Source organism: Phoenix dactylifera, chromosome 1 (genome assembly GCF_051530095.1).
Source record: "Phoenix dactylifera cultivar Ajwa chromosome 1, Ajwa_hap1_PhDact_Kaust_v1.1, whole genome shotgun sequence".
Taxonomy (NCBI): Eukaryota; Viridiplantae; Streptophyta; class Magnoliopsida; order Arecales; family Arecaceae; genus Phoenix; species Phoenix dactylifera.
The window spans coordinates 58,150,777-58,173,225 of record NC_143190.1 but is presented as its reverse complement, the minus strand read 5'-3'; the positions used below and the strand labels follow the sequence as shown (position 1 = coordinate 58,173,225).

Genomic DNA, 22,449 nt, shown 5'->3' with positions numbered 1-22,449 from the left:
GCGAGCGGAAGAAGGCCGGGCCACAACCGGCGGCGTCCACGGCTAGGCCCCGCGGCGTCCTCGGCCGAGCCTGGGACGACGGTGCTCGCGGCCGAAGCCGGCGGCCGCCGCACACGACGAGGAGGATGAGTCTCCTCTTCCCCGAGCCACAGTCGGCAGTGTCACGGCCGGGCTCGCGGCGTCCACAGCCGCGCCTGCGGCTGAGCCCACGGCCGCGCCTGCGGCGGCCTTCTCTTCTCCCACGGGGAAGAGATGCCGGGAGAAGCCGGCGGCACTGCGGGATGTCCGCGGCCGCTCCCTTGGTCTGCCAGCAGCCGACGCCCGTGCCGACGGGATCACGGCTGAAGCCGATGGCCGTCGCCGGTGGCTCTCGGCCTGCCAACAATCCCCTTCCTCCCTTCTTTCTTTGTTTCTTTGTTGTCTTGCACAAAACAGGGGGAGAGAAGGCAGGGGGCTTACCTGGCTTCCGAAGGGGATTGCAGTGCCCCGTGCTCCAGTGCCTCCACTCCATCGCCTTTGCCGATTTAGGGGTTCCTCAGATTTTTGGAGAGAGAGCCAGTAGGGTTTAATAGATACTCTTAAGAAGAAGGGGGGAGGGGACGAGTGTCACGCCCAGCTTCTTCTTGGTGAGGAGCTTGAACAGCTGGGTCCTCCTCTGATCCCCCACCTGTCCCTAGTCACATCCATGCATAAAGCATGGGGTGGCAGCCATCAACAATGGGCCCCAGTTAGGTCCATTAGGTATCCTGGCCCAATGCTCGAGTACCGGCCCAAAAAGGTATTGGGCCCAGTTAGCCTATTAGATGTCATGGCCCAATGTTCAAATACGGGCCCAAAAAGAAGTAATTGGGCCCAGTTGAATTTTGGGCCCAGGTATTACATAGAATAAGTTATGTTTTTCAGTAATTATAGAGATATGCCTGTTTAGTTCTCCAAGACACAAACTTTCCTAGATATAACGTCAATGTATCACTTTGCAACTTCCTACTATCCATCTACGTTAACATATAGTGAATCTTGCTTGACCTTATGGGTCTTTTGTATTCCTGGGAGTAACCCTTTATATATATTACATCAATAATCAAGGAAGACAGATTTATATTTTTTTTTGAATGTCTTTGTCTCATCTTATTGAGCAATTGAATATAATCTACATGATATATAAAAGTGCCAACAATTTACGTCCATAGCCAGTTATAACCTTTTTTAGATCAAGTTGATTCTATCCTCGCCATCCATACTCTTTCAAATACGTTCTCGACTCATCAAAGATTGTCAGTCTTGAAGATCGTCCCACTCTCTATTTTGAGACCTATGTTCTTGTACTCTCTCTTGCTTTACGACTGTAACTCCCTATCCACATCAAGCGGCGCTCTGGCTGCCATGCTTTGGACCTCAAATGCTATACTCTGGTGGAAGAACTGCTCTCTCAATAGCGCTCTCACGTGTTTTAAGTACACGTGAGAAGGCACGCATCCCTCAGTTGCTGCCCAATCCCGCGCATAAATGGTGTCCTCCAACGCGAAATCCATCGTTGTGCATTCCATCATCTGCCTTGAATACACATCAGACGGATCAAATACATCATCAGTGATCACTTTCCTGCCCTTCCATCTCCTTCTGATGTTCCCCTTGGTCTCCCATACCCAACCTTCATCACATCTGTGTTCATCCGAATCACCTGAATCTCTTGCTCCAAGTTGTCCCTCGCTTCCTCCAATTCCCTCATTCCACGTGCGATCGCCTGTTCTCTTTGCTTCAACTCCACCTGGACTCAAAGATACCCCTCCAACTCTGCCTCCCAGCCGGCGAGGTCCCGTTGCACCTTCTCCAAGATCCATTTCACCTCCATCGGCTCATTCTTAGGCTTGGGCTTAGTGTAGAGGGGTGGATCGAGGATGAAGACGAGGGAGAGGGAGGAGACGAGGTCGAAGAGGTTGGAGGTGGGGAAGCGCCAGGAGCGGAGGTAGGTGGCGTCGACATCACCGGAGGGGTCAATGTGGGCGTGGTCAGGCCTTATAAGCGTCCCCCGAACGGGACGGAGGAAGACGGCGGGGTGGGAGGGGGGGGTCGCCGTTAGGCCTCGAGGAGCCAGATGGAGGCCGGGAGGTGGGGATGGTGCCCTCGGCGTGGAGGAGGGTGGTGGTGCGGTCGTCGTTATAGGTGAAGGCGGCAGCAGAGGGATGGGGGCCTTTCTTTGGGCTGGGGCTTTGGGCAGCCTTCTTGGCCACCTAAAGCTTGGGGGGCCTTGCTGGCCTGGACCCCAACACTGATCTAACCAATGTCAATCTATCCATCATGAAGAGAGAGGCTGTCCTCCATCTCTCCAACCTACTCTGGATGCGCTGCACCAGATCTGAGCACTCCGCCACCCAGAGTCTCCTGCTCGAGATGGGACTCCCATCACTCTAAAATAATTGAGAGAGAGGTTGATGAGATTCAGTGTGGGGATCATCAAACGCTTGCTTCTCTTGAATAAAGCATATGTATCGTGTGTATTACATGCTAATTTTAATACTACCAAGCATGCGAACCCAACAAAAAACAAGAATGATTGTCTAGTCCCTATGAGAAATCAACATTCTATAGTTAACGACTACGCGAGTCTGATGGCGTGAAGGACAACAAAGAGCGGGTGAGAGGAGAGAGAGTGAGTGACTTGGGATGTGTGCCCTGTTGCGCAGATTTTCGTGTGGTGGGTGGGGAATTCTACCAAACGCCTGTTGTGAGCGGGTGAGAGGAGAGAGAGTGAGTGACTTGGGATGTGTGCCCTGTTGCACAGATTTTCGTGCGGTGGGTGGGGAATTCTACCAAACGCCTGTTGTGAGAGAAGGGGGGTCCACGCTGCTTGAGAGGGTGCTTTAGGAATCGTGCTACCAGTGGAGCATTTTAGCAAACAGGAGGGAGTGAGGAGGATGGCATCGTTGGGTGCTGTGGAGAAGGAGAAGATGGAGGCGAGCATGGGTAACAAAGGGGAGCAAACCCACCCAACGTCGCCAGAGAAGGGCAGGACGTGGGCGAATGTGGTAAAGGGCTCGGTGAGGAAGCCGGCCTGGACTAACCACCAAATCACGGCGGCGGAACTGGAAGCCTTGAAACGACGCTTCACGGATGTAGTCGAGATCTCGCCGGAGAAGATGGAGGTGGCCAGGGCGGCGTGGCGTGATACTGCGGTGATCATACGCAGCCTGGGGCGTCGTGTGCCGGCGGAATGGATCAGCCGGGAGCTGCGGGTGGCCGGGAAACTCGACTACGATGTCGAGGACTTTATGATGGCGGATGAGACCTTCGCGTTTCGTTTCCGGTGTGAGAAGGATCGGGAGGCAGCCATGGAAGGTGGACCCTGGTTGGTGGCTGGTCAGCTTCTGGCAACGGAGCGCTGGCGGCCAAACTTTGTTCCGGGGACCAACCAGTTGGGTCGGACAGTAGTTTGGCTCCGGTTGCCAAGTTTGCCGATGGAATACTGGTCGAAGGAGATGATTTGGGGCATCGCGGCGAAGGCTGGTCGACCCTTGGCGCTGGACAAGGTCACTGACCAGGGCCGGAAACTTGGTTTTGCCCGTGTTAAGGTTGAGGTGGATGCGGGTGCTCCGTTCCGACTGGGGACTTTCATCCGGGTAGGATCTGAACTTCACTGGCAGGCTTTCCGCTACGAAAGCCTACCGGGGTTCTGCTTCAAGTGTGCCCGGCTAGGGCACGAATAGGGGGCTTGCCCTTTTCCTTCTATGGATCCGGTGAAGCCCGGAGACCTGGGAGATCAGTGCTCCCAGCAAACTGAGACGGAAGACCCCCCCCCCAGGAGCCGGTATCTGAGTTGAAGAAGGGGGACGTCTCGGAGAGTCGGTTACCTTTTGGCCCGTGGTTGACAACAACCAAGGTATGGCTGCCGAAGGCGAAGCTGTTGAAGAAGGCCACCGTGAAGAAGGATGGCCAAAATGTGCTGGTGCAAGATCACCCCCCTGAGTTGGGACTGAGGTCTCCGATTGTTGCGTCAAATCTCCCAGTGTCACCCACGGACACGGACGGATGGCAAAAACCCACTAAGCTGGCTAGGAGAAGGTCGCCGGAGATGAAGACGATGGGAGCATCGGCGGTGGACACTGAGATGACTCCACTCGGGGTTAGGTTAGGGTCTGACTTGCCCACTAAAGGGTCGGACTCGACCAGGGTACTGGGACAGCAGGGCGGAATTGAGCCGGGATGGGCCATGACAAACTCGGGCCTGGCCCTCACTGACGGGCCGGCCCATGTGGTAAAAAGCCTAGTTGATGCATCCAGTCTGGCCCATGGACAGGGCCAAAGCCCGTTGAAACGAGCCAGAAGCCCAGCCAAGCTGAGCCGTGCACCGGGAGCGGGTAGGGCTGAGGCGACTCAGCTGGCTCGGTCGGCGTCATCGTCTTCCTTCGATGACCCTCGCTCACGCCGGAGGGAGGAAGGTCGGAGACACTTCCGGAGTGCCTCCCTACCGCCGGCAAGAGCCCCCGGCCGACCAACGACGGGCGGTGGCCCAACTATTGAGGGAGCTACAGAGACCCGGTGAGCGGTGGATGGAACACCCGTGGCGAGCGAAACGGCGGTGGTAGGCGAGGCTCCGTCTCCGTGTGTGGCCGTGGCTAGTGGTGGCGGCAAGGCTCCGGCAAAAGGAAAGGAGGTGCTAAGGGACCAGCTCCAGCGGAGGGAGGTGCTCTCGGCAACGATGTCACAGAGGAAGGTGGCTTCCACATCGTGTCAGAGGAATAAGGGGAAGCAGGAAATGGAGGATGTGGAGGGAGCTCTCAGACCTCTAGCAGCCCCGGAAAGGATCCCCCCATCTTGTCCTACGGTGGTGGTGATGAGGGGCATTCTAGGGGGCTCGGGACAGGGCACCACTTCTCCTATTCAAGAGCATGGGAAGATAGCTGATTTGCTGCGTGCGGCAATTCAGGGAGGTGGGGAGTCGGTGAAGGATGACTGCACAGGAAGTGGGAAGCCCACGAAGACAGGGCCACACCTCCTCCCATAGTGTTAAATGAAGATTTTAGCTTGGAATTGCAGGGGGGCTGCCAAGCCCTTATTCATGACTACTTTCAAGAGGTTAGTGCAGCTTCATTGCCCAGAGATTTGCTTTCTTTGTGAAACAAGGGTGTCTGGAGAAGGGTTGCGCCGAGTGCAGCGACGCTTAGCACTTGAGTGGGATTCCTTTGTGGTAGAATCTCAAGGCACTTTTGGAGGCATCTTGATGTTGTGGAGGCGGGGGGTGGCTTCCGTAGATGTTTTTCGCAATTGTGCTCAACAGGTTGTGATGGTCATCTCGAAACCAAATGAACCCCCGTGGGTCCTGTGTGGGGTCTATGCTAGCACCGATTACCGGATGAGGAGAGTCCTTTGGGGCGAGCTGACCAGTTTGTTGACTCAGGGAGTCCCGACTATGGTGGTGGGTGACTTTAACTGCATTCTTAGCTCTGATGAGAAACGAGGTGGTAGGGCCTACTCTGATTCAGTGGACAGGAGGGAGTTTCGAAAGTTTTTGGATGATACCGGCCTAGTGGACCTTGGCTTCTCCGGGCCACGTTTTACTTGGTGTAACAACCAGCTTGGACGAGCGCGAGTATGGGAGCGGCTTGATAGAGCTCTTGCATCTTCGGACTGGACCCATCGTTTCCCATCATATCAGGTTAGTCACCTTGCTCGGGTTGCCTCAGATCATTGTCCTCTTTTGATTTCTACAGTTTCGAGCTCCAGCCACCATAGCCCATTCCGATTCGAGAAGCTGTGGCTGTCATACCTCCAGTCTTGGGAAGTAGTTAGGGGGGCCTGGGGCATGCCAGTGCAGGGAGATGCCATGCAGAGGGTGTCACGCAGATTAGAGCTTACTAAACGTCGCCTTCGTAGATGGAACCGGGAGGTTGTGGGCAACATCTTCCGAAGATTAGAGGAGGTAGAGGGGTTGATTATGGATCTCCAGGGGCGGGAGGACCGAGACGGGGAGCTGGAGGAGGTCGAGATGGCAGACCTGCGACGTCACTTGTCCTCTCATCACTCGCTACTGTATCAGCAGGAGATTTTTTGGAGACAGAAATCGAGAGCACAATGGATCAAGGAGGGGGATCGGAATACTAGCTTCTTTCATCGATCGACGATCATCAGGAGGCAAAGGAACATGATACGATCTCTGAGAGTTGGGGCGAGTCAGAGGGTGGAGGAGGACTCAGCAGTGAGGCAAGTGATGTTCGACTTCTTTAGATCCAGATGGACGGAGGTGGGTGTAGGAAAAATTTCCCGAGTTGTCCGATAAAATCGAACGCCAGGCATGAAAAATCAGTTTTAAATTTTTTTATTTTATTTATAACAATTATAAAATATTAAATTTAACTTTTATGTAAAATTACCTCAAGCCCGTAGCGGAAGTTGGTCGAGGTAATTTGAATCTGAATCTGGATCTAGATCCCTGAAGGTAGCTCTGCAAGGCCTGGATCTGCAAGCCCTCTACTTCGCACGCACGTCAAGCTTCGCAAGAAGGTTGGATGATGTTTTTACTCGTGCAAAACAATCTTTTGCAAAAGGACCCTTGGAAGAAAGGAAAACTAGAAAAAGGACCTTCCTATTTCTTTCTTTCTTCTCTTTCTTTCTTTCTTCGGTTTCTTTCTCCCATTTGTTCACAGCACGCCTAGGCCGAAGAGACACCCGTCTCTTGATCCTGATCACAGAGGAATGGAAGGGAGGAGAGGACGCCGGACCTGGGCCGAACTCCAAACCACCAGAGAGAGAGAGGAACTCCTTCCTCACTCTTCTTCTTCTTCACAGAATCAACCTATCTCTCTGTCTCACGTTTTCTTCCCAAGAAAATTTTCTCTCTCTCTCCATTCGAGAGGAAACGGTGGCCTACAAATAGGCCAACGCTGAGAGGAGTTAAGAGGCGTAAATGGTCTAGTGTTATTGAATTCATTCATTATCAAATATGAATGAATTTGATAACGATTGTTTCAAAAACAACCGTGGAATAAAACAGTGATTAATGTCAATTATTGCTGGATTTCAAAAATCAAACTGGACTGGAATGTTGGCGGTTCAAAACCGCACATTCCGGTCCAGTCGGCCGTTTGGCCGGAGGCCGGTTGGCCGCGCAATCGACGGTCGGAAGGGTTGCGGACGCGTGAAACAGAGAAGCTCTGTTTCATGCGTCCCAGGTGAGTCGCGGCTCACAAAAAAGGTGCTAAGGGTCCATGTGAAGGGAGTGGTCCACGGGTCCATGGGATTTATTCACGGTCAGCAACCACTCTAAATGGGAAAAGTCAACTTGTGATACAAATGGGTTAGCCCATTTGATCATAAGTTAGTCAATTTGGTTCTAAACCAAATTTGCAGCCCATTTGAATGAATTTTTGACCCGAAAAAATTCCACATGAGTCTGACTCATAGGAGATTCAATTGGGTCTAGTTTCGGCTCGATCCAAGTCTGACTTAGATCAGAACAAATACGAAATTAAATCCCAATTAAATTGTGATCGAGCCCAATTACACTAATTTAGACCCAATCAAATCCAATCTCAACAATTGAGTCCTAATCAAGTTCAATTTCATTAATTAAAACTTGATGGACCCGAAATACAGACTTAATTAGTTGTTCATCCACGAAATTTAGCATGTACCTCATGTTCAGTGCTAGCTGAACATAGACAGAACCAAATTCCAAATGACCCACAATTTAATTCTTAATTAAATTGAGTCAAGACCTTCCTACTTAACTTGACTAATGTGCGTGACTCCGATAGGTTCGAACACTAAGCCGGTAGTACATGGACTACTCCATGCACTAATCGAGGTGACCATCTAGCAATGATACCCGACGTCCGGATAGGTCGAATATGCAAAGCAACATTCAAGAACCTAGACGTATGGTTGTTGCATAATTCATCTCTATGACCATCGATGCTCAAGATGACCTCAGAGTGGACTGTCGAACTCTGGGTCCGATCATCCATAGTGTATTTCAATTAATCAAATCAAGTGACCATCACTTGGTTTACCCTGGCCAAGGTTTTACTGAATTGAAATACAGCGAGACATCAACTCCTATAATCTGGAGCGGTCAATCCCATCTTGACTCGTACACAGACTTCGCGAGTACTTGACTGCACCCAGCATCCTTCCGATCCCTGAATTAGAAATTCAGGTCATCCAATGCCTAAGTACAGTGAGTTGCTTGCAAGTCACCGTGACAGTCTCAGGTCTAAGGGGTACTTATGCCCATACGCTTTGCGAGCTAACTCCCGACAGTAGAGTGCTACGCAGGTGAGTCACTGTTCAGTGATGATGTACTCCTACATCTCACCTGTATGCCATACAGTGTCTCCACACTTCTTGGTTTAAGAGGACAATCAACTAAATGACACACAACGACCTATACTTGACATAGCTATTGTCCAATTGACAGCTCATCATTTGGTCGCGAACTGGTTTAAGGACTAAATGATAAAACCTCTTTATCCACTAAATTAGTCCTAAGGACTTCATCACAATACACAGGAGTTCAATTTGAAGATGTAACACTTGTGATGAATAGAAAAAATGCCAGAATAAATTTTTATTCATTTTAATAAAATATATACATAATCCAATTTCTAACAATTAAAAATTGGCTTTGGGACACAATTTCCAACAGTGGGGGGGCCTCGTGTGCTTGGTCAGCTCCCTAGGCCTACAGTTAGGATTGAGGAGGTGGATAATGAAGCATTGATTCAGCCAATGTCAGATAGAGAAGTGCAGGAGGTGGTATGGGCCTTAGCGGAGGATAAGGCTCCTGGATTGGATGGATTCTCACCCCTCTTCTTCCGGAGATATTGGAGCATCATTTGGAGGTCAGTGGTGGAGGCAGTGCAGCTATATTTTAGTAGGGCGGTGATGGCAGACGGCTGGCAGGCTACTTATATCACTCTGATCCCAAAGCGTCAGGATGCGTCGGAGTCGGACCACTACCGGCCTATTAGTTTGTGTACTACTTTGTACAAGATAGTGGCAAGTATTATGGCTGGGAGGATGAGGACTTTGATGCCTAGTATTATCAGCCAGGAGCAGGGTGCGTTTGTGGGAGGGAGGAGTATATCAGATAATATTTTGCTAGCTCAGGAGATGATGGGAGACTTACAGCGGGCCCCGAGGAGGCGATGTTTGATGGCAGTAAAGCTGGACATGGAGCGTGCTTATGACCGGATTCGATGGAACTTTCTTAGATGGGCATTGGAGAGCTTTGGCTTCCATCAGACCTGGATTGACTAGATTTCAGGCTGTGTGCAGGGGCCTAGGTTCTCCATCTTGGTCAATGGTACGCCTTCACCTTTCTTTCGGGCTACTCTAGGGCTTCGCCAAGGATGCCCGCTATCCCCCTTCCTGTTCATCATCTATTCTGATGCACTATCCCGTGCTTTACATGAAGCAAGCGAGAACCGGGAGTTGGCTGCTTACAGCCTAGCCCCGGGTGCTCATCCTATTTCTCACCTCCTTTTTGCAGATGACTGCCTGCTACTAGCCAGGGCGAGGGCGAGGGACGTGCGAGCCCTTATGAGGGTATTGATGGAGTATTGTGCGGCATCTGGGCAGAGGATCAATTGCCAGAAGTCATCCATTCACTTCAGTCCGAGCACGGAGCGGAGAGTCAAACGGGAGATTAGGGGGATATTGGAGATGCGGGAGCAGGAGGGGGCACTGGACTATCTGGGAGTTCCCATCACAGGGAGGAGGCTGCGGATGGCTGAGTGTTCCTCTTTGGTGCAGAGAGTGCGGAGCAGGCTCGAGGGTTGGAGAGCCTCATCACTCTCTATGATGGGCAGGTTGACGTTGGTCAGGTCTGTCCTCTGCTCTATGCCTGTTTACATTATGGCCCATACTATTGTGCCGAAGACGGTGCTGGCGGGGATAGAGCGGAGTATGCGTAGTTTCCTGTGGGGTTCCTCTAGAAGGGGTCACGGGGTACATTTGGTGGCCTGGGAGAGAGTTTGCCTTCCTCTGAGTGAGGGTGGCTTGGGGGTGCAGTCACTTTTGGTGAGGCGTGAGGCACTCTTGGCGCGACGAGCAGTGCAGTTTGTTTTGGAGCCACATGGATTCTGGAGTCAGGTCATGATAGCGAGATATGGGCGGGCAAGCTCAATAGGCTAGGTGGTAGGCGGCCGGAGGGCGTCTTTCATGTGGCGGGAGGTTGGGAGGTATATGGCGCTAGCTTTGGCACATACTAGGTGGTTGATTGGCGATGGACGGAGCATTGATGTGATGGAGGACCCTTGGGTGGATGCACTTCCGCTGAGGCTGTGGCCGACGATGATCAGTGGTGAGGAGACTGCTGGACTCCGAGTGTACGACCTCTTCATGTCTAGGGAGGCAGAGTGGGATAATGACAAGCTGGATCAGTTATTCGGGGAGCACTTAGCAGAGCGGGTACGGGCTCTTCCCGTCCCGGGATCAGCAGGGCCAGATGTTAGGGTATGGAGCACCACTTGTTCGGCCAGCGTCAGGGTTGGTGATGTTTCTCGGGCTATTCAGCAGGAGTCGGAGCTGGGTATGGACTGTGGCTGGGTATGGAGGGTTGGGTTACACCAGAGGGTTGCATTATTTCTCTGGAAGGTAGCCTGGGACCGGCTGCCGACGAGCTTGGCACTGAGCCGACGGGGAGTTAGCATTCCTCCTTTGTGCCAATATTGTGAGGTTGATAAATCGTTGGACCACGCTCTATTCCAGTGTGTCTGGGCGAGGAGGGCTTGGAGACTGTCTGGGATTTCGGAGGTAGCGTGGAGCCGGAGGGATTATTTTCTGGAGGAGGTCCGGATTTGGTCCGGCTCACACCAGATGCGTTCTGTGGCTATTAGGGCGTCCTGCATAGCTTACCAGGTATGGATGGCCAGGAACGCCCGAGTTTTTGGTGAGCCTAGCCTGTCCCCACGTTTCGTGGTGGAGCGGGCGCGGGCACAGGCAGCAGAGATCCTTCATGCAGGTCCGGATCATAGACCTTTGACAGCTAGGGACACCTGGGCCCCCATGCTGCTTCGGCAGCCCATCACACGGTGTTTTTCACCTGGGAGCCCCCACCCCCTAGCTTCCTCAAGGTCAATTTTGATGGCTCGGTCCTGGACGGAGGCAGGAGGGAAGGAGCAGGGTTTGTTATCAGGGGTCCGAGCTCCAGCATGGTGGCGGCAGGGGGTTGTCAGATCTTTGACATCTCGGTCCCAGGGACAGAGCTACGGGCGGCTTGGATGGGATTAGGGTATGCACGACATGTACTTCAGGCGAGCTCCATCCTCCTGGAGGGTGACTCGGCCACGGTGATCAGCTGGGTTCGAAGGGGCTCTCTCAGAGATAGAGGGGTCCATCCTCTACTCCGTGATATATGGTTGATGCTGAGGGAGGGATTTATTTTTCAGGTTATGCATACATATCATGAGGCAAACAAGGCGGCTGACTGGGTGGCGGCGTATGTTGCGAGCCACTCAGGAAGCACCCTATGAGTTGGTGGGGATGACTTGCCTGGTGCCTTCCGGGACCTTTTGTTTGCAGATTCTGCTGGGTGTATTCGTACCCGTGTAGTATGAAATGTCCGTTTTAGCAAAAAAAAAAAAAAAAAAAAAAGAAGAAGAAAAAAGAAGAAGACAACAAAGAGGTTGAAAAAGCCCATGGAAGTAATGGTGCCGGTCAAGTTAACAATTGGTCTTCTCTGCACAAAGTTTCCTATCCTAATTTTGGATGGGTTTTTCCTACGAATTTCTTTGCATGTTTCGAATTGCACCTCATTTTATTCCTTGTTACGGGGCTGCGGGCCTTGGAATCATAAATCCTATACTTCTGAACTCAAATCGAACTGGCATTATAAAGTTCAAGAACAAGCCAACCTTGATCTATGAAAAACCGAAGGACTTGAAATTGAGCAGAACTGAATTCTTGGATCCAAGTTCCAGTGAAAAGAAAAATCTATTCAAATTATCAAACTTGCAACCCTATCGACCTACATCTTTGCATCCTTACGTCGAGTACAATATGATCAAAATGGTCCAATTTATCCGGCTTTCCGGCTTTCCGGCTTTCCTTCCATTTATTTTGCTTACAAGTTTCCGCTACAGCTTCCTTTCCAGCCGTCGCCGCACGTGGGACGCATGATCGATTTGTGCTCGCAAGCGAAACGGCTCCGAAACTTTCAACGACGCATGAAACCCCCCCGTAGGCGCGCAGCGTCGCTGATGCCGACGCGCCACATTCTCAACTCGCAAACCAAACCAAAGCCTAAACAAAACGACCGAAGCCAAATGAGGAGGGACAAAGCCGTGACACCCGTCTCTACCTTCTCCAAGCCAAATGAAGGTCTCCTCTTTCTTCCCCGTTTCGGAGGGCGAACGCCAAGCCTACGAGGAGCAAGAGGCGGCGCTGCTTTAATCTCTCTCACACAATCCCTTTTCTTCTTCTTTGGTTCCAGGTATCGCTTTATCCCTCTCTCTTCTTACCTCGTTCATCGGATAAAATCCCTTTTTTTTTTGTTTGTCCCCTCGGATGGCGAGGAACCCGTGCCCCGACAGTAAAAAGGGCTCCTTTCTTTTCCTTTCTCTTCATTTCCTTTCTTTTCTTCTCCCCCTGCACTTCGTAGAAAGGGAAAGATTTTGATCCTATTTCGATGTTGATGAGGTGAAGGACAGTGATGGGTTCATCCCCCGTTCGTTGAATGGAACTCATGTTGCTTTTTCCTCTATTAGACTTTGTTTTCTTGATGTTTTTCTTTTACGATTTGAGGAGGATTTTGATCGGAGTGAGGAAGCCGAGTGGAGCTTGGAAGATTCAATGGGGATGGCCGTAGGACTCAAGAGGGCCCGCTGCTGGTGCTTCTGTGATGGATTTGGAGGGATTCTGGGATCCATGTTCTGGTCGTCGAGGTTTCTTTGATTGAGGTTCTTTTCAGATTGAAGGATTTGGGGTTGAAGATTTGATCGTTCGGTGGTTGTATTGTTGAGTGGAATTGGAAGAAATGGAGGAAGACTTCAGTTCTTGGGTCAGGAGGGCGAAGTTTTCTCAGACTGTTTATCACCGGTCGAATCCTTCAAGGTCGCCTGTGGTTCGTGATTGTGATTTGGATTTGAAGCCAAGGAGCTTGAGTCTAGAATTGAAGAACAGGAGTTCATGTTTGGAATTGAAACCAAGGAGCTCGAGTTTGGATTCATCTAGCTCTGCGATTCCATCATCGGCACAACTCAATTCTGACCTGGGACTCAAGCCAAAGGTGTCGGTTTTAGAGTCTTCAAATGGGCCTTGGATCCAGTTCTCTGTCCAACCTGATGACGAGCCAGTTTTGAAAGCGAAGAGCTTTAGTTCAGGTCCATCTGTGCTGTCTAATCCATCTCGGGTACGACTGGGACCAAAAACATTGAATACAAGCTTGGAATCTCCTAATTTGCTGTCAGTTCCATTCTCTTTCCAACCAGATGGTAATCCCTTAGATTTACGCTATTCTGATTTCTCTTTCTGTCCCGACAGACAACCTGACTCGAATCTGAAGAACTTGGAGTCTGGTAAGGTTTCTATATCTTCTGGGAGAGCTATAACAAATAATAAGTCTCCAGAATCCAGCTTGTTTACTAATGGCAACAAGCAGAATTCTAAACCCAAGCAGAGGTCATCATCTCCTCTTCCGACTACCATTCTGTCTGATGTTTTTAAAGAAGCTAGATCAATTGGAAAGAGATTCTCCAGCCCACCACCTAGCAGAAAAAATTCTAATAAGCCCCTTCAGAGGTCAATTGGAAAGAGATTCTTAAGCCCACCACCTAGCTGGAAAAATTCTAATGAGTCCCTTCAGAGTCATAGATTCACTTTGCCATCACCTCCAAAAATGAGTGCTTTTCAGCATTTGTCTTCAATTAAAGCCTCTAAGAACTTGAAGACTACTTCGAATTCTAACATTTCAGGTTCAAGCATGGTTTCTATCTATTCCAGGAGGACTAAAACACTTCCTGATTCTCATAATTCTGTTCTATTGACTAATAGTAGGAACACTAAACCCAAGCAGAGGTCAAAATCTCCTTTTCCCACTACTGTCCTCAATGATGTCTTTAAAGAAGCTAGATCCATTGGAAAGAGATTTTCTACTCCACCTCCTAGCAGGAAGAGAGCTGATAAGACCCACGAGCATCATAAGCTCACTTCCTCATCACCTCTCAATCCGAGTCCTCTTTGGCATTTGTCTTCAGTTAAAGCCTCTGAGAAGTTGAAGAGCAGGAAGGACTCTTCTTGGGCAAAATATTTTGATCATGGAGGAGGGAGAGTTGCTGCCTTGGAGACCATGGAGAAATGGACAGTTGATCTCTCCAAATTGTACGTCGGGCTTCGATTTGCCTCTGGAGCTCATAGCAGGCTATACCACGGTATTTATAAGGATCAGTCTGTTGCTGTGAAAATTATCAGGCAACCTGATGATGATGAAAATGGAGTGATGGCTGCACGATTGGAGAAGCAGTTCACTAGGGAAGTCACCTTTCTGTCTCATCTTTATCATCGAAATGTGATCAAGGTACTTGCTCTATTATCTTCATTTTTTTGACATTTTATTGCAGTTTTTTAATAATCTGTAAATAAATTTTGCATCAGCATGTTGAGAAGATAAATGCAATATGACTTAGTTTGCTAGCACCTCCCTGTAGTTGTCCACTGAGTTTCAGTGATCTTCAACCAATCTTGAACTTCATAGAAGGGTGCCAACTAGTGAATCCTTAATAAATTGATTGGTCTAGTCCAATTATTTTTTGTGTTTATTAAAAAGATGCAAACTAGTAAAGTGGGGTGCTAATTAGCCTAGGGTCAGTTGGTTGGCACTCCTCACTTAGGAGAAGGTTTCAGGGTTCAAATCCTGGTGGTGGGGTCCCCACTGTATTTTTCTCTAAAAAATAGAAAAAAAATTCTCCAGATAAATTCCTTGAGCCTAGAGTGAGATTTCACTATATGATTCCTTATGTTATATTTGTTCTGTTTGTATGCTCAAATTTTAGATTGGTTATGTGCACAAAGAAGATTTATCTTTATGCAGTGCTACCTGGACGCTTTAAAATCTGGGTGTTTTTTCTTGCCTTGACACTTGGACACTTCATGACACTCCTTGACACTTCAAGTTGATAAACTACGATACCACCATAGTTGCATATCGATTTTTTGGCTCTTACATCAGGAAATTTTCAAGTCTAGCATAATATTTAGCAAAGAATACGTGATTCTTTTTCCAAACTACTAGGATTGGTCCAACGAACTATTTATTATCCAAGTATATATGGACATATTTATAACCATATCTATATAATATGAACTATAGAAGAAGGGACTCCAAAAACTTCTGAAAAAAGATATTTTAGTACCACGAGACAAAGGTGAGATATAATGCATTGACAAGTTATAAACTAATTATTTTCAGAATATCAGAATTTAGATTTTAGTTATATTATCCTAAATCTAAAATCTTTAGCAATCACGTGCACTCCGCGTGCATCCTAACTGGTACAGGTTAAATATCTATAAGCTATTGGCTAGAAGACTAGAGGACAAAGCACATCCCCACTTTTCAAAATAATAAATGTCATCTCCCATTAAAACCCGGCTCAGCCCTAGTCTGTTTCCGTATAGAACTTTCAGTTAACAATCGCCACTCTTCCACACCTTTAAACTTGGATTTTTGAGATCCCATGATAAAATAGATTTCTCCTTCAAATAGCAGCTCCTTAGTAGGCATCTTATCTCTTTGAACTCTAAATAGTTTTTTTCCTAGAGATTTTTATTTTTCTTTTTCCTGTTCTAAACAACTGAGGAACTGGAAGATAGCAATTAGAGACCGCAAGATCTTTTCCCATATATGACACCCCCTTAGCAGGGGCCTATCTTTTTGGACTCTAATTGGTAACTTTTTAAGTTTTTTCCTTGACTTGTCTATTTTCTCTTCGACCTGGTTCTCTTGAATGCACTGTTATAATCTTGGTGATTGTTTGTTCATTGAGATTATCTCCCATAGTCATGGTCCAAACCTCACTCTGTTACAATTTGCCTTGAAATTGCCCCAAGTTCTTTTGATAGAAATCATGGTCTTTGCTTGGAAAGGTAGGGGCCTCTCCAAGGCATTTCTTTTGAACCTAATAGCTAAAAAATTGATTAGTATCATCAAATACATACTCCTTTGTGCCCTTTACCATGTCTCTCTACTCAAAAAATTGATTATTCTCGAATCTGACATCAGGAGACAAAAGGAATATTTTTCAGAAATAAAAGAATATAATGCAAAAGGCAAAAAAAAAATTCAACTGTTCTAGAAATGACATTATTTCCTCTTAAAGTAACCTGGCACCCCTAAGGAAAAGGAAAGATTTAACTGTGTTACGTTGATAATGAATGATGGAGGATGCATAAGGAAAAAGAAAGATTAGTCATCAGTTTTAGTCTTAAAGTTGTGCCAGGGTTAATATACGTAGCAAGTATTTTGAATTTTACATGGGAAGAGAGAATATCTAGGGATCTAATTATAGCCGCTGGTTATGCATCATAATCCTGCTTCTGAGACAAGGATTAGAGTCATGCATGGTGCCCTTTCCAGTCCATAGCTAGCACATCTTGCATATTGTACCACACAGCCGCATTCAGCAAGGAGCCAAGAACTGCTATCAAGAATATAAGCAAAACTGTTAGAGATATTTAACTAGCATGCCATGACGGACCACTCTTTTTCTCTCTTTCTCATATAGAGTACTTGTGATTCATTCTACTAAAAGCTACACATGTGAACACTCAAACATAGTTTTTGACCTGAACATAACAAGTGTAGCATTCTAAGATGCTAGGAATGTTTGTTGTTGCTCACCTATATGTTCTAAGTGCACACGTGCAAAGAAATCCAACTCATAAACTACGTTGGATGGCACTATATTGGGCTTGAAAAGCAAAAACAAAGATAAAGTACTCATAGGAGATCGAGAAGGTCTGGAAGAGGAATACTATCAATGAAGCACTAAAAGTTCACTTGTATGAATGTGCAGTTAAATCACACCTTTATATTTGTACAAGCTTAACTGTAGCATAATGCAGTAATATGTTATGGTATGGGCTGATACAAAAATGCTATATATCTTTACAAGCTGGTACAGATGCACACTGTAGCCTAGCATGTATAAAATAACATGATATGATGTGGATTAGCACATATGCTGCTGCAACATAGATATTTTCTTCTGTCAGATTGATTTTGCTAATGTTTCTATACTATTGAATAATCAAGTTTGATCGAAAAGACATGGAATTCTATTATAATACAATTACATGTCAAAATGATCTGTGTTATCTTAATCTGATTATTTCTGGTTTGGTGCAGCTGGCAGGGGCATGCAAAAATCCACCAGTCTTTTGCATCATCACAGAATATCTATCGGGAGGTTCTTTGAGAGCATTCTTGCACAAACTTGAGCACAAATCCCTTCCTTTCCCAACGCTGATTGCAATTTCTTTGGATATTGCTCGTGGAATGGAGTATATTCACTCACAAGGGGTCATCCACCGTGATTTGAAACCTGAGAATATTCTATTCGATCAAGACTTTCGTGTAAAAATTGCTGATTTTGGAATAGCATGTGAGGAAGCATATTGTGATGCATTAGCTGAGGACCCTGGCACTTATCGCTGGATGGCACCTGAGATGATCAAACACAAAGCTTATGGGCGGAAAGTTGATGTTTACAGCTTTGGATTACTGTTATGGGAGATGGTGACAGGAACTGTCCCTTATGAAGACATGACGCCTATCCAGGCTGCTTTTGCAGTGGTTAATAAGGTATGATTTTCTAGTATCACACATGTTCCTTTTTAAGATCTTTACTCCAATATCATTTTTGTGGATAGCATTTTGTCTTAGCTACTGTTATGCAATCTCATCGATGGCAATAGACTCATCAAGGTAGCATTTTCTGACATCCACCCATCATATTGCCCAAAAACCTTCTGGTGGTGCGATTGCAAATTTATGTCAGTACTTCGAAAAAGTCACCTCTTTTCAATTATATAGCTGGCCAGTGTTCTGCAAGTAATTATTCTGTATTAATTTTCCTTTCACTACCTGCATTTGCATTGTGAAATCCATTTATTAATATACAGAGATGATGGTACAGGAAGTGATGACTCTGTTCAAAAAGAGAATAGTGCATTGACCTTTCCATCATTGTTTACAAATTGATCAAAATACAAAATCACGACCATTATTCTATTTTGCTATTATGTGGAGTTCAAATGAGCCATCTTTGTAGATGAATTTATTCACATGCCATTTCGATACAGCGTTTAGTTCTGTATCCTTCATTCCTCTATATAACACTTTAGTGTTCCCAGGGAAAAGTTTTTGTAATACCTTTGTATGTTTTAATCACTACTCTCATAGTTCTTTGATACAGTGGAACAAGCTTCACCATGTTTGTATGTCTAGATTTCTCAGTTTAACTTAAAAAAGGAGAACATTGCTGGCAGCTTGCTATGATGCCCTAACAACTGTGAATGCACTTTTCAGAACCTGAGGCCGGTCATTCCTGCAAACTGTCCAGCACCCTTACAAGGCTTAATTGAGCAATGTTGGGCTCTGCATCCAGAGAAGAGGCCTCAGTTTTGGCAGATAGTGAAGGTCTTAGAGCAGTTTCAATCTGCCTTTGCTTGTGATGGAACACTCGACCGGCTTCACAGCTTGACCAACCAGGATGACAAGAAGCCGCCGTTCCATTGGATCCAAAAGCCCGGACCCTTGCACGTTCAAACTGCTGTAGAATCTCTCCCCTGAATCAACTAAGTAGCTTTTCTGCCTTTGTAATTATATTGTCTTTTATTATACCTTCCAACAGAATAGAGCTGCAGGTTGCTTTCAGAAAATTTTTAAGTAAACAGCTGGTTCTGCCGAACAAGCCATCACTGGTTTTGGACACGCAACATATCCATAGTATTTGTGTAAGGAAACAGATTCTGTTTCATGTTAGTTCTCAGTCTGTCTGCCCTCAAGAGGTTTCTAACTTCGTTGTTTGTATATGTCAAAGAATTCATAGTTATGGGGAGTTTGCACGCACTCTGGCACATGCTTTGCATGTAAGCAAGTAGACTAGGCTTTTGTATGATAACTCAAGACCCACTTTTGTCACTACAGGTAACAGAGTTATATAAGTATGTATTCCTCCTGACTTCACATCTCCTTGTTAACTTATTCTCCTTGGGTTATTAACTTGCTTATCATAGGAACAGTGACATCATATGATAAGCCCTGCATGAATAGAGGTACTCGCCTACTTGGAGTCTTTAAACGCCCGTCCAGCCTTTTTGAACAAAAAAGGTGGTCAGCAGAACCCTTAGCGAACCTAATGGCTTTCCATGAACTGGAACTCTTGTGCCGTAGTATAACGTAACCGGTTTCACTCTTTGTCGTCTGCCAAGGTGGGCTGGGAACGCGTCAATAGCCCCTGTAGATCCCATCCCAGTTCATTGCCTCTCTCTCTCTCTCTCATCTTCTAAAGAAAATAAAACGCATTTCCTGGAGAGAAGAACCCAAGCATCAGTCAGTGGAAATGTAGTTGAAATGTATAAAATAATAAGATCTATATCAGCTCAGAACTATCTCAACAAGATTGTCAGTTTGATGATATTAATTATTCTAATGGATAGGAGATGTATTCTTTACCAAAACTTTGTGGAGTCCGTCGATCACCTTTTTTATTGGATTGTCGCTTCCTTTCCTCCATTTGGAGGACCGTTTACGAACTCTTGGAAGTTTTGCAATCCCGTGAGACTTGCAAAGGTTTGTGCTTGGCATAGAGAATGAAGAACTTCTCAACATCAGGTCATCAGGTGATTGTACTATATATGTTGATCGCGGCCATGAGATGGGTCTCTTGGAAAGAAAGGAACGCTAGATTGTTCTTGAACAAGCATTCCTCCATGTATTCAATTGTTCAATCTTTGGTAGAATGTCTGTAATATCAAGGCGTTAGTGGTGGCGCATGGAAAGCTTTGGTTCAAGATTAAAAAAGATTGCCCAGGTTGCTAAATGGAGCTTGACTTCGATATTCGCTGCTTGTGCCCTCCAGTCTCCTCTATCAGCTGATATGCTTCTGGCGACCCACAGAAAATCTCACTTGGACCTCAAAGAGGGAAATTTTGGAAATATCTGACTCAAATCATCAAACAGCCTCTGTTCCGATGTCGATCGCAGTTCTGATCAATCGCTGTGGCCTTTTTGCTGGTTTGTTCTCGTTTGTATTTTGTCTGCCTTGGTTGCTCTATCTCACTGTAACTATCTGTTCTGTCTCTCATGCTTGTGTATCTGCTGTCCCATAGAGCTTTTTGTTGGTCCGTTTGGTTTTTTTTTTTTGACTGGACAAAGCTCCTGAAACTCTTTTGTCTTCTTTGTAACTTGGTTCTTCTCTTCAAATTGATAAAAGCAGGGTGGCTGCGCCTTGCAGCCTCCCTTATCATCTCCAAAAAAAAAAAACAAAAACTAATGGATAATATCTACTAATAGGTACTCTCAGTGGCTGGAACCTGGAAGGTCATGTTTTGGATGCTTTCATAACAGGCCGCACTTTCCACTGATAAAAAGGTCTCATCTAGAGTTAGCGTTGCATCTAGATGAACAGGTCTCATCTACAATTTCATTGTTGAGAAAGAGGTGGGAACCTGCATCATATTTGATTGCTCGCGAGAGGTATAAGGAAACAAAAGAGAGCATTTTGGTTCATAGTAGACTGAATCTACCTCATGCACAACTACTACAGGAAGGGAACTCCAGCTCTCCCAACTGCTCAAGCCATATCTACTTCAAGCAAACATGGTTTCTTGGTCTTCCTTTGCCGTGGAAGCTACATATCGCTGGTATAGTATCAGTCCTGTTAGATGAACATAATTCCTGCCACCCAAATAAAAGGGCACGGTTCTTCCATCTTCCCCATTCAAGTAGGATTAAGATACGAATGCAATGACCAAAACGGGCTGTCGCTTGAAGGCTATGCCTAGCTTCACCCAAGACTTGCACCTCCTGAAACCCATGGGGTCCCCACAACCAGCGTTGCACAGTTGCTCCTCGCCACAAATGCTTCATGTTCGTAAACAAACAATTAAAGCCATTTTTTCTCTTTTTTCAAAAAAAAAAAATCAATTTCAATTCTTACTAGAACTTCTTGCACTGAGAAAAGTGTTAATTTACCTAGAATCGGGCGACCATATTGACCATAATGGGCATTAGTCCCATCACAGCCTTGAAGGTTGGGATCAACGGAATGGAAACCAAGGATACGAGGGCAAGGATGTGGCGCCACGCCACAAGCATATGGTCTCGGGTAAGAGCTGTTGAATGAGAGCACATATAGGCATTGCTCACCACCATCATCACCGATGGCTAGTTTATCCTTGTTCCTTTTCCCATCCTATTTCCAAATACTTTTCCATGGATTGTTGCTCGCAGTTATAGCCACGGAGGTCAGTGGGCGAGTGATCGAGGAGCAGCAGCATGGATATGGGAATCTAAAAGCCAATCCCATGGAAGGACGCCCAAGATTTTCCATCCTAGAAGTCAAACGCGGGTATTCCAGCTCGCCTTCAGAAGCCATCCAAATGTTAGATCGGGGGAATCAAACCGGTAAAGCTAGAATTAATATACGGGAGTCAAGGAACCCCGCCTCGGTGGCGAGGTCAAACGGTTCCTTCCGGCAGCACGGGTTTGTTCCTTCTGTGGGCCTCGTCACCTTCCTTGGAGGGGGAAGAATGCGAACCTCCGCTAGATTCCAAAAATTTAAGACTCGAAGGACTCGGATGTTAACGTCTTCCTAACCATAGATTGACGTGTAACTGTCCTCAAGAGGACCGTTCGGCAGCATTAATTTAACTCTTTGCCGACCGTTCGGCCGCATTGAAGGAAACGCATCGGTGGGGATCCTGGCGAAGACACGAGTCTTTTTTTTTTTATTTTTTTCACTTTTTTCCCCCTTTCCTCCCATCCTCGTTCTCTCCGGCGCTCTAGTCCTAATTACGCTGCACGAACGTGACTTAATCGTGAAAGGCGAGGAAAAAACGTCTTTTTTTGTTGTAATGTTTGGTTCGAGTCCTACTATGACAACGTCATGCTATGTACATTGGATGCAATTTAACATAAAAGTTTAAACCATGATCTTGATATGTACTCCCCAAAAAAAACATATGATCTCAACATTCTTCCCATCGAGTCTACTTGCCATGCCTATTCAGTATACTGCTGTCCACTATGAAGGCGCCAGCTTTCAATGATAAAATTCTTGCTGAAAGCATAGCTACAAGTAATAGCGCTGGCACGTCATTTGATTCTTCGGCTCACTTCAATGTCAATTTCTCTTTAGGCACATGCCGATTCTCAGCAACATAAAATGAGGATTTCACTCGTTATAGAATTTGACCAAACATATCACGGCACGAGCTGTCACGGGCCAT

At 46.7% G+C, this 22,449-nt stretch overlaps 2 protein-coding genes, 1 long non-coding RNA gene and 1 pseudogene across 6 annotated transcripts; 2 read left to right on the top strand and 2 right to left on the bottom strand.

Annotated features, from left to right (window-relative positions):
- Positions 1 to 1,044: 1,044 nt before the first annotated feature.
- On the bottom strand, positions 1,045 to 2,404 carry LOC149768789 (protein ELC-like; annotated as a pseudogene).
- A 511-nt stretch (positions 2,405 to 2,915) lies between these two features.
- Positions 2,916 to 3,704, top strand: LOC149768788 (uncharacterized). The gene has a single exon (XM_089927604.1). It carries the CDS (start codon positions 2,916 to 2,918, stop codon positions 3,702 to 3,704), a length of 789 nt encoding a protein of 262 aa, XP_089783730.1.
- Positions 3,705 to 12,097: 8,393 nt separating this feature from the next.
- Positions 12,098 to 19,049, top strand: LOC103721273 (uncharacterized). Of its 4 annotated transcripts, none has more exons than XM_008811412.6 (4): positions 12,098 to 12,430; positions 12,745 to 14,512; positions 17,342 to 17,797; positions 18,524 to 19,049. In XM_008811412.6, the coding sequence occupies exons 2-4, from the start codon at positions 12,974 to 12,976 to the stop codon at positions 18,785 to 18,787; spliced, it is 2,259 nt and encodes a 752-aa protein (XP_008809634.4). In that variant the 5' UTR covers positions 12,098 to 12,430; positions 12,745 to 12,973; the 3' UTR covers positions 18,788 to 19,049. The 4 variants fall into 4 exon arrangements, with proteins under 4 accessions (XP_008809634.4, XP_008809635.4, XP_088564007.2 ...); XM_008811413.6 differs by having other exon boundaries at positions 12,252 to 12,430; positions 12,742 to 14,512; XM_088707881.2 differs by having other exon boundaries at positions 12,252 to 12,430; positions 12,643 to 14,512.
- Positions 18,042 to 21,726, bottom strand: LOC120110442 (uncharacterized). Its single transcript, XR_005511406.3, has 3 exons — positions 21,194 to 21,726; positions 19,673 to 21,082; positions 18,042 to 19,525 (listed from the first exon to the last, which is right to left on the bottom strand). It is a non-coding gene; the product is annotated as an uncharacterized LOC120110442 (long non-coding RNA).
- Positions 21,727 to 22,449: the final 723 nt, after the last annotated feature.

Coding starts and splice junctions, on each gene's coding strand:
- LOC149768788 (XM_089927604.1), top strand. CDS start 2,916: ATGGCATCGTTGGGTGCTGTGGAGAAGGAGAAGATGGAGGCGAGCATG.
- LOC103721273 (XM_008811412.6), top strand. CDS start 12,974: ATGGAGGAAGACTTCAGTTCTTGGGTCAGGAGGGCGAAGTTTTCTCAG. Junction 14,513..17,341: donor ATCATCGAAATGTGATCAAG/GTACTTGCTCTA, acceptor GGTTTGGTGCAG/CTGGCAGGGGCATGCAAAAA. Junction 17,798..18,523: donor CTTTTGCAGTGGTTAATAAG/GTATGATTTTCT, acceptor TGCACTTTTCAG/AACCTGAGGCCGGTCATTCC.